This window comes from Gymnogyps californianus, chromosome 13, assembly GCF_018139145.2.
Source record: "Gymnogyps californianus isolate 813 chromosome 13, ASM1813914v2, whole genome shotgun sequence".
Classification (NCBI taxonomy): Eukaryota; Metazoa; Chordata; class Aves; order Accipitriformes; family Cathartidae; genus Gymnogyps; species Gymnogyps californianus.
In genome coordinates this window covers 15688549-15706768 of record NC_059483.1, presented here as the reverse complement: position 1 = coordinate 15706768, position 18220 = coordinate 15688549, and the positions used below count along the sequence as shown (strand labels likewise).

Genomic DNA, 18220 nt, shown 5'->3' with positions numbered 1-18220 from the left:
AAGTACTGTATACACAGGATTTTCAAAGTATTTGCTGTATTTGTTATGATCCAGAAAAATAGAGGGAGGAGGGAAGAATCTTAAAAACTACTTAATGTGCTTACAACTGGACCTTCAGTATGACACAGATAACTTCATTTAGGTAAATTCAAACCTTAGAAGCTTTTCCTAGCCTAATTAGACTGAGGTAATGAATAGAGATTTACCGTATAGGGAGGCAAGCCTGTGAATTGCAGCCTAAGGAAAGCTCATATTATCTACCAGAGCTGTTCCTCCAGCAATAGCCTGGGAAATAGGAACCCCTAGAGGTTAAAGATTTAAGAATCATTTGCAAAACTTTCCTTTTCCAACTGATAATCTGTGTATATGACCAACCACATTAAAAAGAAATCTCATTACTATATGTTTTAATATTCAATATAATAATATTGGCTTCTTCATAAGAAAAAGTTATTGTTCTTTTTCTCATGCCACCCATGCATTTGAATATCCATAACATTGTCTTTACATGAAGAATTCGGTTAAGATATAAATACTGCATGTTTTGCCTTTTTATTAAATGAGTTGCTTCTCTTCAGCCTTATAATGCCTTCTTTGCTGCAGTAAAATGGATTATGACTGAGCTTGTCTTGTAAGTAAATTTTATCAAGAACTTAATGAATATTTGTGTGAACTACTAAATATTTGTACTTTTGAATACTTAATGAATATTTGTACTTTTTGCCTTTTACATACATTGTGCTGCTTTTATTAAATGATTTTAAATATAGTACTATTTATCAGTTTTGTGCTTTCCAATTTTGCATTGTTAAAATCTGAGAAAATTTTAGCTATATGAATGCACAGTTGCATTTTTATTACATTATTCATGGTCTTCACTTACATCCATATGTCTTTGCTTAGTAAGTCTAGCAGATTGCAATATACAAACCAAATTTATTATTGTGGTTACTGTTAAATTTTACATAAATGTCTGGCTGTTTGTAATGCTGCTTGGGTGGGCTGTTGTCAATATACCCAACTGTTGTAGCGATTCACTGTATTGTTTGTCACTTCATGAATTTCTGTAAGATGGACCTTTTACAGTATATACCAGATAAGGTGTACTCTGGGTGTTGCTGAATATTTTTACCTTGCCTGATTCTTCTGTCATTTCCAGTTAATACATAATGAGCATTGCCTTTAAGAGAGATTGCCTAAGAAATCACAGAGAAATATCATATGGAGAAGAGGAAGCCTTAAAATGTGTCTTGTGTTTTATTATTGTTCTTATCAGAGAGCAGAGTTGCAGATTTAAGTTAATTTTATCCTTATTGAAATAAAACTAATTTTTTCTTGTAGTAATTTTGTTTTAATTGTAAATTGTATGAGCTTTCATCAAAGTTTGGAATAAGAGTTAAGGAGAATTAACTGAATGGCTATTGCCAGAGGGAAGAGATTGATCTTAAATGCAACTTTCAAAGTAAATATCGGGGAAAGAAATCATGTTAAAATGAGACTTTGATACTAGCATATAACAGCTTCAAAAATTTCAAGAAACTTTCTGTGTTTATAAGTATTATAGTTTCATGTCCATATGATAAACTGGATGTTGGTTTCACATTCTTTACACTTACAATAACTGATAAAATGACACATTTCAGTCCATTCTTCAAAGTAAATTGCAGTATATTTTAGTGGAAAAATGCATTCTCTGCACGTCTAGTTGAAGTTGATTAGACACTGGTTAATCAATCTTTTCTGCTCCTAGAAATAAAACAGCTTTATTATTTTAGTTCCAGAATAATATAAGAAAGTATTTTATGTATGCTCCTGTACTGTAGCCAGGACAGTTATAATTCTATGGTGTTTTACTAGAGAGTCAAAATACCTGTATAATGAAGAAATAATGTTCAATAATGTTCAACAGTAAAAATACTGTATGCTGCTATGCATTGAGAATTTTAATGGGCACTTCAAATAAGATCAATAATTTAAATTAATAATAGGTAAATCTATGATTTATTAATGGGGTTAATTTCAGAATAAATTCTCGGTGGTAAAATAAAACCCAGTGAAAATATGAGAATAGCAGGAGTTGATAATCCCAGAGTTATGGTAGTAACATGGATTTCAATTCTGTGTTAGCTTTTCTTTAGAATAGGATTAATGGTATTGAACTACTGCCAGTTTAGTGTTTTGAAAACATTCTGTGGGATAATATGAAAACTCTAATAATTTCTCTAGGTTCCTTGTGGAATTTAATCTATGCAGTTGGTGGCACTCTGATCTAACAGCAAAAGGTAAGTGTAGTTTTTTTTCCTGGCCATAATGGCAGAAATGTCTAGATTAAATTGGATTTTTGTAATTCAGATGTGCATAAAATGTTTTAGATTAAATAATAGACGTCTGACAACAATAGTTTGTCTCCCATGTCAGCATCCTCTTCTTTGTTAATGTTTCCCAAAACACAAGAGAATTAAGATCTTCTATGAATAACTACAAAGTGTTTGTGTGTACTCTAGGAATACAGTACACTACTGTAATTGAAAAGTTAAAATAGTAGATAATGATTAAATATGTTTTTAAAAAACATTTCCCTTCATTCCAAAACAGTCTTTGTGAGTAAAGCAATTACACTAGCCTTTTTCTGCTTATACTACATTTTTTCTAGTGCTGCTGTAATATGTAGGGGAGTTATTGTGCTGTAAAATGCCATTTCAACAGAAGTCCACAGGAACATGGTCATCTCAATATAATTTCATATGAAAATAATTTTAAGGCTTAAGATAGTAAATTTTATGCTTTTATTTTTAAACAAGACTGGTTAAAACTATTTTGTTTTATCATTCCATTCAAAATAGACATTTAGAAGTAATAAAATCTAGATGAATTAAAATTCAATTTACTCAAAATAATTTTTAAAAATGCGGAGGCTTCATTTGAAATAATGAAATTTTAACAGTTCCCATAAGAACTGGAAGTCTTCAATGTCAACTGTCCTATATTTTAGCAGACTTTTTATGGCATTTCAGAAGTGTTGCTCAAAAGTAAAGGGCTAATTTACAAGAGCAGTGCTCTTCAATTGGCTATTTCATAGGCAAATTACGCTGCATGCCATTTACTGGTATAATGATTTAAAGTGAGTTCTTCAGCCTCATACTTGCAGATTTGCATATTCCATAGCAAAGCAGGGGATAAAATTGCTCCTTTAGGCTTCAGTTTATATTTGCATTGCCTGGATACTAGGCTGTCTTTATGCCAAAACAATATCCTGCCTGAAGTTAAGGTATTGGGAAAATGGAACATACTGATGCCCTGGAATATTCCAGTATCCCCTGTGGTAATAAGATGCTGGAGCTCTTCTAGCAGAAAGATCTATCCTGGAGCAACCAGAGAGTATGGCAGTAAATGGCAAAGCACACATCAGGCTACTGCCTAACATGTTGTAAATGCTGTGTAGGGAGGAGGGGAGGCTGAGATGGGTGTCTGCTGGAGGTGAAGATTTGATAAGAGCCTTCTGGAAATTTAGGTGCATGAACTTAGTATAGCCTTGCCCATACTGATGCAAACTGTACGCTGCATTGCAACACTGAAGCCAATTCTTCTGTTACATGAACAATGAGCCTGATGTAGATTGGATGCACATACACAAATAGAGCTTCATGAGAACCAGCCAGACTTCGTTTGCTTTTGGGACTGCTTCGTAATCAGCAGTGCCTAGACAGATCTTCAAAAACCAAGACTAACTTTCCAGTGATTTCCCTAACCGTGATGAACAATGTCCCTTACACTGATGGCTGTGAAGGACAGCAGGGTTTGCTGTGCTAGACCTGGAAGATGCAAAACTGTTCCTTATATCTGAAGGGGAATGGCAGGTATGCCAGTCTTAGTCCTTGGTGTTTGCAGAACAGCGCAAAGCAGCCAGTGTAGGAAACGAGTAACTTTTTTGGATGGTTTTTCAAGTGTCCTGTACAAATATGCCTTAATATATATCTGACATGAAACATCCAATGGCACTTGCATTGTGTGTTAGGCAAAATATCCTTTAAAGACAGCATCCCTGTTCATCTCATGAAAATGAATGTCTGTTTTGTATTTTAAGCGTGTACTAACTACAGAAGACAGGCATTAATAACTTGCAACCTTTCTTTTCTTAAAGACAAAGCTATCATTACAGCACTTTGACAGACAAGCATGATTGAGGGATTTTCATTCATGTTTTAGTTGAAAGTGAAGTTTTAACTACACAATTCACTTGCTCCATTTCTTTGATGAGTAAGAATCTTGAAAATACCCCCTCATCATGCTCATTGGAATGTCATAAGTTTTATGGTACTGCTTCCCCAGTTCAAATTTGGTTAGGTAGCAAGTGATAGTTGTCTGGAAACCAACGTGTTAGTAAAGCAAAAGCAAGAGAGATTTCACAAGAGAGAAGTCAGCAGGAGAGAAAAGCATGTGCTTAGGTATGTTCTTCTGTAGATGCTATGTTACCACTAAGAGTTTTAATAATTATGACTGCACTTCATGAAATTAAAACTAATGAACTTGCACATTTTTTTACTTAACAATGCTTAACAAAGCTCAGAAAAAAAATCAGTTCCTCTAATGGGGAAATTGCTTCCTGCTCAAATTGTGACATTAATAGAGCATCACATATTACGAAGATCCTAGAGGGTCCCCACACACCTGCCAATTTACCAAACCCTAGTATGAAAAATACTTCTGCACAAGATCTTGTAATCTCAATCACCTTTGTAAATGAGAGAGAAGAAACTGATGCCCTAAACCTTGGGCAACCTCATCATCTTCTGGACTCTAACAGGGTGCTGGAAATCTGAGACCCATGGATCTTTGGCAGCCTCTTTGTTACACAAGCCATATGTTGATACAAGTGAGGGTAGACCCAAAATACAGGTGATAAATTTCAGTCATTCCTGGCAACAGATAAGGAGAACAGAAGAGAAAGGGAGAAGGTGCAGTAGAGCTAGTCAGACAATTTTTAAAAAAATGCTAAACTGGTAAATATGTCATGACCATAGCGAAAACATGAGAAATAACAAAACTTTTCTGATCAACTTTAGTGCCTCCCTTGAGATCTGTGCATTTGGGGGAATATTTTTTTTAATTATATACAAAAATTATGAACAGTTCAGAAGCGCATGTCCTAGAGTGTGATTGCAAATGCAGTTTTGGTCATTCCCCTGGCACTGCGCCGTAGATACACCACTGGCTCTGAAACAGATTATCTTGAATGGGAGATCTGTTGAGTCCAAGAGCCTGTTTAGTGTAATCTATTTTTGTCATACCTCGTCTTGTTTTCTCACTTAGCAATTAGTTTAAGATAGGCTTAACATTTGTGCTGATGTGCAAGTGTATCTCTGTGTTAAGGAAGAATGAAGGGGTGGGGAGGAAAAAGAGAGGGAATGAGGGAGAGACATTGTCCAACAGATACATCAGTGTGAGAGTCAGAAGAGCTGCCTTCAGTTCCCAGCTTTGCTGCTGTCCTGTAGTTTGACCTTGAACCAGTCTCAGTGCTTCCTGGTGCCTCAATTTCCCAATCTTTAAGATGTAAATAGTGACACTTTCTTTTCCCTTGCACTGCAAGGGCTTCAGATTAAAAGTGTTGTGGTGTCTTAATTTTTACTATTATGGGAAGCAGATAACAAGCATTGGTTCTGGTGAAGTAACACTTCTGCCCCCCACCCACTGAGTTATTCTAACTGATGAAATTCTGCAAAGATTCCCAAGCTGTAATCCAAAGAAGTGTTTTGGCTTCACTAAAATGTACCACAATTTAGATATCAAATAAATGTAAACCCCCATACATAATAGTTAGTGATGCACAGCATCACTGAAATAGAAACAATAGTAAGTCCATCTTGAATCTACAGAGAAAGAATAAAAGCTTGTGCATAAATGTAAAGTAGGTTGGCAATGGCTAAACCATGAATAACTACTTTAACAGTTATGTCTTACAAAATTACGTTCCATGGATAAACTTTTTTTTTTTTTAATTGAAAAAATAGTGTTATGCACTGCCTAGGAAATCTCACAGGGTGGCAGAAGCTGAGTAACATTTCCGTTCTCTGTGAGCTCTGTAATACAGCATCTCATATTGTTCAGAATTTTGTGTGCTGTTCTTCCCATGTTAACATCAAGATATTTTTTCCTGTGCCTATAGCGCAGAGGTTGAAACAAACCCTAGAGCCCTGTGATACTGAATATCCAGCTTTTGTTTCCGAACGCACTATAAAGGAGACCACGGGGAATATTGCTTGCGATGACTGTTTCAAGTAAGCCCTTTCAATTTTTTTTATACAACTGGTTGTGACAAAGCAATAAAACTGAATTATTCAAGGTTATGTTGAAGAACGTACAAGTCTGTTATGTTTTATCTTATATAATGACCTCTGTCAGGGTGTCGTTTCTCTTGTTACAGGGGTCATTTAAAAGTTTGATACTCTTAAATTAAAGCAGTACCTATTATTTTCTTTTTATTACCAAAAAATGTAAAACCAGTAGAGGCTTATGCTAATTTCAAAGAATAGTGAATGTTTTAAGACTTTTCCTGGACACAGGCAGCATTCTAAGGGCATATTCTGTAAAGATTTAGATACAAAAAGGTTAGTGCTGTTAGCTCTCCTGTACAGGAGTGAAACCCTGCTGGATAGGTTAGAAGTTCCCTTGTGCTGCAGTGAGATCTGGTTGTTTTACTTGAATGCCAAGCAGTGTTTTCTTAGAATTGTTAGGCTGAAAGAGTGGGAGAGGATTAAATCTATCCTCCAAACTTTCAGTGCTGGGAAGCTGAGTTAATAGTAACAAATCTCACATGTCAGTGCTGCAGCCTTGTCAGTTCTACCAGGGCTACTGTAAAGTTGTCCCTCATAGGGTTAAAAGAAGAGAGAGACTTCATTCTAGCTTTCCTCCTTCACACTGAAAATGTCTTTTCTCTGCATTTAGTGCCCATGTGCAGTGACTTTTTTACTGTAGTTATGGTACATCTTAATTGAAAAATTGCATAGGTATTGTTTGTGCAAATTTCTGTACTTCAGTAAGTCTCTTAATTGGATTTCCTTTATGCTGAGAGGTCATCATCGCAAAGGAGATTAGTATTTACAGCAATAATTTGTCTATCAATATAAATGTCAGAAAGAATTTATAATTAAACAGCAATTGTTACAACTCTTGCTTTCCACACTAAATCAATATGCGATTAGCAAATAAAGGTGAAAACATCTTCTCTTTGAAGTCAATAGGTGTGCTTCTGGACTTGCTCCTAAATTTTCTCCTTGATATCTTCATTGTTTTAAAACAGGAAATAGGAGTAGGTACACTGGAGATATATTTTAAGTGGTAATATTCACTTTTAATTTGCTGCTGACCAACTTTTAATTATAAGGAGATTATTAATGTCTAGTATGAATAATTGTTTTTATATGGCTTTGTGGGATAGAAGTATGAAAGTGCTTTGTAAATTGATCCTAGGGAACCCTTTAAGTGTAACAATAGGTCCCACTGCCTGAAAAGTACAAACTCAACAAAATCAAGCCGTGATTTTTCCACTTGACATATCAAATACAATGTATGTTACACTGCTATGAGTGCTTCATGCCAGCGTTGTAGAATTCAAGCAGCCTTATTTTGTGATCATTTAGCAGAAGTTTACTGAGAAGTTGTGCAACAAATTGTCGTACATCCCTGGAAGTGTTCAAGGCCAGGCTGGATGGGGCTTTGAGCAACCTGATCTAGTGGAAGGCGTCCCTGCCCATGGCAGGGGGTTGGAACTAGGTGATCTTTAAGGTCCCTTCCAACCCAAACCATTCTATGATTCTATGATTCTGTTTAACTATTGCAAACAGACATGATTCCATGAAAAGAAGATTAATTTAACAGGACCAGGTTTTCTCAAAGGAATGCAGATTTCAGTCTGTCTTCTTAGGTAACTTCAGGTCAAAGGAACTAACTTTCAAAAATAACACAATTCTGCAATACTTGGACAGCACTGAGTTGGAAACTGAGTTTAGTGAAAATTATAGTATTTCAAAAATAATGCGCTAAGATCTTTTTCATAGAAAAACATTTTGTGTTCCACAGTGGAACAAAAAAATAAAAGAAAACCTTGTAAGTTACAAACTGATCTCAAGGCACCCATTATTTTTCTCCACAAGCAATGGCAAAACCTAAAGAAATAATCCAGAAGAACTATTAGATTCTCATGGGAAAGTTCTTCGTTATACCATTTACCCACTGTCATTAACAATCTACAAATTGCATCTAAGATTGCAGACTGCGTTGGATTCCAAATATTTTTGTTATAACCCAGGACACTTTCCCGCAGAATGGCTAAGGAATTTGACCCAAAGTCCTTTGTAGACCTACATCTTCTGACCCAGTTTTCTGTTTCATGGCCTCAGTACCAATAAATATTTTTACAAGCAAGTGTATTGCTTAGTGCTTGTAATTTAAGAATGATGGGCTCAATCAGTCAAAATTAGGGTTCAACCTTATATACAGTGAGTCTTGAACTGACACTGTGTTCAGTGGTTAATCTGCACGGCATCTGTTGCATACTAGGCTCTCAATTCAGATCTCTTTGAGTCAGTGGGGTTATTTTCTGTGTCCTCGTCGGATCGTGTTATAGATTAATCTGTTTGTGATATATACTTGCAAATCTCGATTACAAGTAGAAAAAGACATTTGTAAATATTTAGCTGAATATACACCCACTCTAATATTGCAAACCTATTTGAAAGACACTGGAAAAGTCAGTATATTGTGAACACGTTTGCAAACAAAAGCTGTGCAAATACTTTGCTGCAAGAAAGTTTGTGTCACAAGTTACTCATTCAAGTCACTGTCTTTTGTTCCTACAGTGTCAGGCACTACTATAGAGCCCTTGTCTGAAAAAGGAGACTAAAAGCAGTCTCTTAGTAGAAATAAAAATGATGACTGATGTTAATTGAAACCATATAATGTTACTTAGATAAGACATTTTGGAGCACAACTACTGTGTTATTGCTAACAAAGTCACAGTCATAGTCAACAAGGTCACATAGTGAGCGTCAGAGGCTCAGTCTTATTCCGTCCTGGGTGTGCTGTTACTGAGCTTTTCGAAATACTCTGCACTTCACAGTTACCAAGGGGAACAGTTACCAACTGTAGTTATGAAAACTAAGCCTTGTTCTTATAAATGTTTCCAATCATATTTTTTAATCATGGGTACTTGGATTTAAATCAAAGTATCCTCACAAATAAATCACACAATAGAAAGGACTACATGATAATTACTTCATAAATAGCTGGATCACCTTTTCAGCCATCTCTGAAAACTTAATCAATGGAAGGGCACCTATACACCTAAGTGGACTTCAAATCAGGCACTAAATGTATACAGACATATAAAATACACTCTCTGTATGTAAACTTATCTCTTACTAGCAAAAAATAAATGCTACTTTGGGATAATTTGCAATGTTTAAAAACAATTTTCAAAAATATAGGTTTTATTAAGAAAGCAGGAGCCTAAAAGAAAATACGAATTATCATAAGAATGTCATTAGGGTCAAGGTTTGGCTGTCCCACCCCATAATTTCTTGTTATTCAATATCCCAACGATTATTAAATTAATCTGTTATTTAAACAGCAATCAAAAACAAGTCAACCCACATTTTCTAAGCACTGTCAACAAGAGAGAAAAATTAGGATTTTTTTAAAAATCTGACATGCCTTCATATTTTCCAGTAAGCTATTCCCTTTTATAGCAAAAAAGTAAAAAAAAAAAACCAAGCTAAAAACAAAATTTAATCATTACTTCTGAAAACTCAGATGATAGGCTGTTCCATGTTCTATGGCAGCTTCAGTGTTGGAAATAGTTAATTTCTAAAGAGAAATGGTTTTTCTTTATCAATGTCAACTGGTACTCTTTCTGTTGAGTCAGAACTACGCTAATGCCAAACGGACTTGGTATGGGTTTTAAAGGTGTTGTGCTGCTCGGAGATGTGTTTTTGATTAGACCTTACATTTGAAGTCTTTGGCTAAATAAGCATCTCAATGCTGCTTGCTGTTTTATGAGGTATTGTCCAAATGTGTTAGCCAATTTTTAATACAAGTGTGTCAACCAAAGTTCTTCAGCAATTCTCACTGGTTACATTACCAGTTTTTGCCTTCTGGTGATCTCAGCATTGCAAAGTTTAATTGCTGATATTTAAAAAGCACTAAAAATGTCTAAGGAAAGCATCCTTAGAAAGACAAAGTTGTTGTTATAAATTAGAAAGGATGATGGCTGTTACGATATTTGACCAGAGAAAGTTACCTGATCTTTTTAGAATATACGTTTATCTGTTTGTAGAACAGACAAAAAAAGTTTTCTCTAATTGCAAATCTCTCTTTTGCGTGAAAATTTGGATGTTTCCATTTAGGAAAATACCATTAATTTCAGCATTAACTCAGGCTGCTATGAATGTGGGTATAGATCTTCTGTAGGCACAGCAGCTTACTCATCTGACTGTACTTTAATTATATATTTTAAAATTTCAAAGTTGCAAGGAACCATTTGAGTGCATAGTTGCCCAATTTGCGTGTTCAACTGTAAAAACTATGGGTATACAAATCAGGCAGCAGTTGCACAGTCAAATGCTTAAAAATCTGCCCTTTTAACCTCTCCTGTTCGTGTGTGATGACATATTGGACTTGGATGCAGATCAAAAATCTGGCCTTACTTCCAATGACCCAGGGAGCAAAGCCCCCTTCTCTTTTAATTGCAGCACTCATGGGTCCACAAGGTCAATACCAAAAACCCACAGAAACTGTTTTGTTCCCAGTTGATTCTTTGTGCGCAGTCTTAAGACACAAAATAAAGAGAAAAGTAAATATGAGAAAGCTATATTCTCACTAGGAAAGCAAGGAAGTATGTAGCTACAATCGTCCTAACCCTGGGAAAGACTTATGTGTGTGTTTTAATTATGCAAGGTGAATGTAAGTGTTCCCTTTACTTTGTTGTATATCACATGTAAATTGCCTGTTAAATTGATAAGAACCACTTATTCGATTAAACACCGTCCCATGTATTAAATATTTGGCCCATTGGAGTGTTAGGAAGCAGACAATTATTTAACAGGGAAAATCATCAATAAACCAAATGCCTTCTCTTGCTTTCTTATAGACTGGGCATTGAGTGTTGTTCCTTGTCAATAAAAAGAGGTAAATGGCAGTGGAATTATAGTTCAGGATGACACTGAACACTTTATGTGGATTTATAACGCCAAATTTCAGACTTGTCCACTGAATGTGCTTATTTGGCAGTAACAGATAAATAACAATACAAATTAGATTCAGATTGTTCAGGGCATGAGTATATTAGTGTCAGGAATAGTGCAATCTGCAGACATTAAAATGGTAATGGTTTTTAAAAACCACTTGATCTTGAGACATACCATGATTTCCTAAAATATTTCTGCATTTTTCTCAGTAGAAGCTTGCCAAACTGCTGTACTTGATCATGTTTAAAATGTGTAAATAAATATGCAGTTCAATTTCCCATGAAATAAATAATCATTTGCCTTTTCAGATGTAGTTAGTTTACTTCTAAACAAATCAGCTTGCCACATAAAACAAGCAAAGTATCAAGGGCCAATTTCTTCTCATTTAGAGCTCTACCTATGTACATCAGAATATCCCTCTAGATTTCCTGGAGTAGTTTGGGCAGTAAATTATAGTCAGTCTTCTAGAAGACATTTTGAGTTGTATTCATTTTACTGTATCCATCTTACAGGAAAACCAAATGTTCTCTATATTTCACCATACTTTGTTTAAACTGTATGTTTTTGCATGCTTGCTTTTTCAGCAACCATGCCAAGTACACATGTGATACCATGCACATAAATGGTTTTGACCTATGCCCATGTTGAGTCACAGGTCTGGTGCAGTCAAACTGCTCACTGCTGATCTTGGCAATGTTGAACAGATCTTAATTTCTGAGAGCTTGCTTAGATGTGCATGGAAGTCAAGGAGTATCTTGAAGGGAAACTGAGCATTTTGCCTATCTCAGTAGTTAATTGTTGGTCTCGAGAATCAAAATCTTAGTCTCTAGAGTCATCTTGCACCTCTGTTTTGAATATCAGATCTTCCAGACTTGCAGAGTACTTATGAGTGTTAAAAAGTCTTTATATTTGCGGCAACAGCAGTAGAAACTTACCGTAGCCAAAACCCCCAAACTCTAGAAGATCCCAAAAGATTTTTTCCTGTTCTTCCCTTGTAAAAAGTATCAGATTATGCAATTTAAACTGCTAGAATTGTTTATTAAAGGCCTTTATACTTAGTTTAAAATCCTATATTGTGTGTTACCCACACATCTCCACTTTTATGCTGAGTAACTTCCTCTTCACTCCAAAGGCAACAGTGATTATAATGTTTGTCATGCAGGTGCAATTTAAAGTCACTGTATGGGTAATTTAACTCTACCCTTTGATAATGTATATTTTGAATGACCAGTTCAGGAAACACTGTAAATTACTATTTTCATTTAAGAAAATAGGTATACGAAATAATAGGGCAAGACATATATAAGTTACCAGGCAGGTCTGTGCCTGCCAGTCATTTGTTTAACAATCCTTCGGACAGTTTTCAAGGGTTTTATTTTTTTGCTTGCTTGGGTTTTTTGTTTTTAAATAGACAAAGATTTTCAATATTCCTTTTTTGTTTCAGAACTTTTTTAGTGTGCTTCTTGAATTCAGGGGTATTGTAGCTGCTTATTGGGGTGGGTTGACCCTGGCTGGATGCCAGGTGCCCACCAAGGCCGCTCTATCACTCCCCTCCTCAGCTGGACAGGGGAGAGAAAATATAACAAAAGGCTCGTGGGTTGAGATAAGGACAGGGAGATCACTCACCAATTACCGTCATGGGCAAAACAGACTCGACTTGGGGAAAAAAATTAATTTAATTTATTACCAGTCAAATCAGAGTAGGATAATGAGAAATAAAACCAAATCTTCAAAACACCTTCCCCCCACCCCTCCCTTCTTCCCGGGCTTAACTTTACTCCCAAATTCTCTGCCTCCTCCCCATGAGTGGCGCAGGGGGACAGGGAATGGGGGTTTGGGTCAGTTCATCACACATTGTTTCTGCCGCTCCTTCCTCCTCAGGGGGAGGACTCCTCACACTCTTCCCCCGCTCCAGCGTGGGGTCCCTCCCACGGGAGACAGTCCTCCATGAACTTCTCCAACGTGAGTCCTTCCCACAGGCTACAGTTCTTCATGAACTGCTCCAGCGTGGGTCTGTTCCACAGGGTGCAGTCCTTCAGGAACAGACTGCTCCAGCGTGGGTCCCCCGTGGGGTCACAACTCCTGCCAGCAAACCTGCTCCAGGGTGGGCTCCTCTCTCCACGGGTCCACAGGTCCTGCCAGGAGCCTGCTCCAGCGCGGGCTTCCCACGGGGTCACAGCCTCCTTTGGGCATCCCCCTGCTCCGGCGTGGGCTCCTCCACGGGCTGCAGGTGGATATCTGCTCCCCCGTGGACCTCCATGGGCTGCAGGGGGACAGCCTGCCTCACCATGGTCTTCGCCACGGGCTGCAGGGGAATGTCTGCTCCGGTGCCTGGAGCACCTCCTCCCCCTCCTTCTTCAGACTGACCTTGGTGTCTGCAGAGCTGTTCCTCTCTCATCTTCTCACTCCTCTCTCTGGCTGCAATTGCTGCTGCACAGTAACTTTTCCCCTTCTTAAATCTGTTATCCCAGAGGCGCTACCACCGCCGCTGATGGGCTCGGCCTTGGCCAGCAGCGGGTCCGTCTTGGAGCCGTCTGGCATTGGCTCTGTTGGATGTAGGGGAAGCTTCTGGCAGCTTCTCACAGAAGCCACCCCTGTAGGCCCCCCGCTACCAAAACCTTGCCATGCAAACCCAATACACTTAATCACAGAATGCCACCTTACATTGAAAATAGTCTTTCATTATTATCTCAGTTTCTATATCAGAGTGTTCCCCCAAAAATCAAAACCTGGAGTTTGTTTATTTAGTTGACAAACCCATGCAAATCTGTATTCAGATTCTCTCTCTCAATTTGCTTGGCATTGTAATCATCATAAAAAAAGCTAGAGGATGAAAGAATCACTATGGATTAAAGGAGAAAAAGTATATTTAATGTAAAAAAAAATTCTAACCATAGTAATCTTTTTCAAATGGCATTTTTAATGGCAAGGAATATATATTGAATGAGAAGGGGAAGAGAAAGATGAGGAAATGTACGGTGGTCTTTTCTTGCAGATGTGTGCAATTTTTTAATTAGGAGATTTCATAGCACTGACCATGTGGTCCATCTGTAAGTACTGTGAAATCTTGGATATACATGGGTCAGCTTCCTAGCAATTCAGTCTGTTAATGTTGTCATTAGTTTTGCTGTAGGTTTTTTTCTGACAAGTAGGATGAGATGTGCTCTCTCTCTTAACTCCCCACTTCCCTACTTATGTCTTCCAAATGAGCCTAGAGCTGAATTGCTTGAGAAGTTTGTAAATAAAACTTCTGTGTGGGAAGGTGGTGATCTCCACCCATCCACTGTTCATAGTTAAACTCAGTAGTGCTATAAAATGTAAATATTACTCTACTTAAAAGCTAACATAATTTTACATTTTAAACAAGCAGTAATAAATATTAACCAAATGATAGATAGTAGCTGACACGATGAACGGATGATTTGTAAAGACAGGAGATTTAAAAAGTTGTATGAACGCCATAATATGGAGAGCTGAGTGGTAATATATATATATCAAAGATGGCTTGGAATAGGAAAACTTATTACAATTGGAAAACATTGCAGTGAATTTTTAAAGCCAGGCACACTTGTGAAGAATTGCTAATACTAGGAATTTAATTTCAGTTTATAATATATTCATATTATATTATAGTCTGATTGATGAAAAACAATGCTAACATGACTTAGGCATCTGTACATGTAGCACTTCTCTTTATAAAGGATTTGAGAGCTTAATGGATATTTAATAGACTTTAACTTGGAAAAACAACATGAATCTTAAGATTTGAGTGCCATGCAGGGAACATTTATATATTACCTAAAATATTACAGAGTTTTAACTAGCTATGGAGAAGATGACATGCAGTGTACTTAATTCTTTCAGATGTGGCCTTCTCAATCATTGCTAAAGTTTATGTTTACAGAAATAAATTAACAACATCCTTGCAAAGCACACTGTGGGCACATCAGATGAGCACTTTAGTTCTAGGATTTATTGGACTTTTAATATGAATCTCCTGATCATCTCTGCTTTTTATAATTCAGTTTGTGTTACGTAGCTCTTTGCTAGAGCCATATCGTCTTTGTAGATTAGACTGGATCTAAAGCTGTGGAAAAGAGTAGTTACCAATTCATGCAATTCAATAGTTACTTTTACAATGTCATGTGATATTTGTGAGCCTTCCTAAATCAGAGGAAATCAACTGGCTTTTTAATCTTTAAATTATATTTAGAATCTAGCTTAGAAATCATCTAGCATTTTAAAAACATTATCTGAGATGTCTCTCAATACAAACCACAGCTACTTAAGTAGGGCTAAAAAAACTCTGCTAAAAACACATGTTGGCTAACATATAGTAGAACTGCATTTTCCAGTCTGGATAACTTCTTTGACTTCCCTATCGTTGTCCTGCTAACCAGATGCCACTGTCAAAAAGCAAAGTCCAAGCTTTAAGAGACCTCTGATATGATTTGCTTTGGACCAATTACTGTATCTCCTCTGTTGTTCATTGTGAGCAGTTTATCATAGAATCAGGTACCCACTCTGCCTATGGAGACCAACTTATCCCACGCTCTCAGCTCAGGTTTGTTCAGGGGTGTGAACCTTGACTCATATTTAAAGTTTGTGGGATTTCTGAGCTTGGTTTCTTTGCAAAAATTTTGCAGTCCATTTTAAACCTAGTGATCTGAAACTCTCCGTTATCTTACGTCCTCATAAGGGTGAGCGGCTGGACTAGAAAGCTTAGGAGCACTGTCAAATTCCTCATTTCACAAAGTACTTTTTTTCATCCTAAAATCTGTACACTCAAGCTTTTGGATGTTTGTAACGTTTCTAATATGCAGTTGGTAAGGTACTCTTATCTGAGAACCAGTTATTTGAGAAAGCATCCCCTGACTGATAATGAAAGAGGAATGGCACTTCTGGGGTTTCCTATTGAAACAAAGTGGTTGCCAACCATGCCACAGCTCTCCAGGGTTGCAAGCTTTCGGTAGACACGGGAACGACGAAGATGATATTGTTCATCTAAATCCTTGATTCTAAACTTTGCTTTGAGTAGGTATGTTTATACTGACACCAAATTGTGCTTCAGTCAGGCTATAAGTGGTAGCAATATTTTGCTAGCATGGGGTCAGGTTACAGGCCTGAGGCTGAGAGTTTATCTGTCTCTTTTTATATGAGAGAACCACTAGCTGCTTTTTTTCATATACTTTAACGGCTCCAGCTCTCAGAAAAGTTGTTATTGGCATATATGTTATTTTTAGAAATTGCATTAAAGATATTCCATTCTCTATCATCATTAATTTGAAAAAAACCCAAGTAGCCCAACTTGACTGTGATATAAACATTTCATTCATTCATTTAAAAAATGTGATAAGTAAGAGAAATGTGGGTTGGAAATGTAGCCAGCAGCCTGGAAAGCACATGATAGGAGTTGGGAAACAGCACAGCGGATATCTGCACTTCAGTTGAATGCTTAAAGTTTGTTCCAGACCATTAGGGTTGAACATTTGCAACCAACAGTTATGTGAGTAACACATATTTGAGTGCAGAGTGCACAATATTTTCCATTTACTGTACCCTGGTGCTGGTATGTTTTTTCTTTCTCTAAAAAATAGGGAAGATAAAATTTGCAAGATAAGAAATGTAATCCCAAAGTAACAACTAATCTTAATCCAAAATACTCAAACTTCATTAATGCAGCTTTGCACTCAAAAAGTATGCTGAAAGGCCCGGAGGGAAATGGCTGAATTTACAGAGATGCTCAAGCATCGGAGCGCCCAGTGGGGGCTATCTGAGTTGAGTACCATGGAAATTCAGACTGCTTTTTCACATCTTTGTGCATGTGTTTAGGTTGCCAATTTGAAAATATTGCCCTCAGTTTATTTCAGTTCAGACTACTCACAGTGAAATTCTTGAATGCTTTGTAGGATTCATCTGCATGGGCAAAACAACTGGTAGCTAAAAGATCTTTTCTATTGCCTCCTAAAAATGATTGATATGATTACCTATGTGCAGGAGTGACATATGCTAACACAACAATGAGATATTATTCTAGTCATAATTTGAATGTAAGTCCCATGGTCATCAGTGTAACATTAAACAATAGTATTAAAGTGTTCCTACAGTCATTACAGAAACAAATGAAAAATATACATATGGATTTTTTTTCCCCCTTGAATCAGGCTGTTAAAGCTCCTGAACATGAAATTAAAGATGAATCTGAACAGCCATTTAAATGTTTATAGGATTAAAATCCCACCTAAGCCATGTGTTTATTGTGACCACATACTCTACTGCATAGCATCTGTTGTCATGAGCACAGATATAATAGCAGCATATTTTTGTAAAATGAAAAAAAATTGTATTGTTTGTAAAATACACCATATAGTTCAATAATTCTTACTTATGAACAAGCATGTTTTAAAATAAAGCACAATAATGCAGTATTTCTGTGAGAAAACAAGAATTAAATTTAACTAGAAACACACAGCATTGTTTTTAAACAAGTTGAATTGCTTTTAATGTTGGTGCTGTGCTCAAATCATCCTGAAATTACAAAGAAATATCTTCCATTCTGCAGTATAATGGGAAGATATTTTCTCTAAATTTTTTGGTTTCTCAAGTGTAGTCTTATCCTGTAAGTATCTTCAGAGTTCCATGCTGCTTGTCATTCATTTTGTTCCCTCAAACACTTTGCAACCTTTGCAACTGTCTGAAGAAAGAAGGGGGAAATGGATCTGAAAATCAGAGATTTCTGAATGCTATTAGGATTGCTATTTATTACCATTCTTTGTTGTTGAAACAAGTCATGTAGTGGTGTCACTGGCCACCAGCTAACGGCAGCGTGGCTGTAAGCCAGGAAAAGGAAAATAGTTCAGTGCAAGTGACCAATAAATGATGGTATTTGGGATCCTCAGTCTGAACAGTCTAATATGACTGTGTCATCTCTACAGCTGTCTGGCCCACCCTCAGTCCCATACAAAATATGCTGCATTCAA

At 36.8% G+C, this 18220-nt stretch overlaps 1 protein-coding gene across 1 annotated transcript in view; it reads left to right on the top strand.

Moving 5' to 3' along the window:
• CACNA2D3 (calcium voltage-gated channel auxiliary subunit alpha2delta 3) overlaps positions 1 to 18220 on the top strand; it is a 483288-nt gene that overhangs the window by 456958 nt on the left and 8110 nt on the right. The window contains exons 33-35 of the mRNA XM_050904793.1: positions 579 to 631; positions 2227 to 2282; positions 6164 to 6275. Of these exons, the coding sequence (XP_050760750.1) occupies positions 579 to 631; positions 2227 to 2282; positions 6164 to 6275 (221 nt within the window). The remainder of the gene's footprint in view (positions 1 to 578; positions 632 to 2226; positions 2283 to 6163; positions 6276 to 18220) is intronic.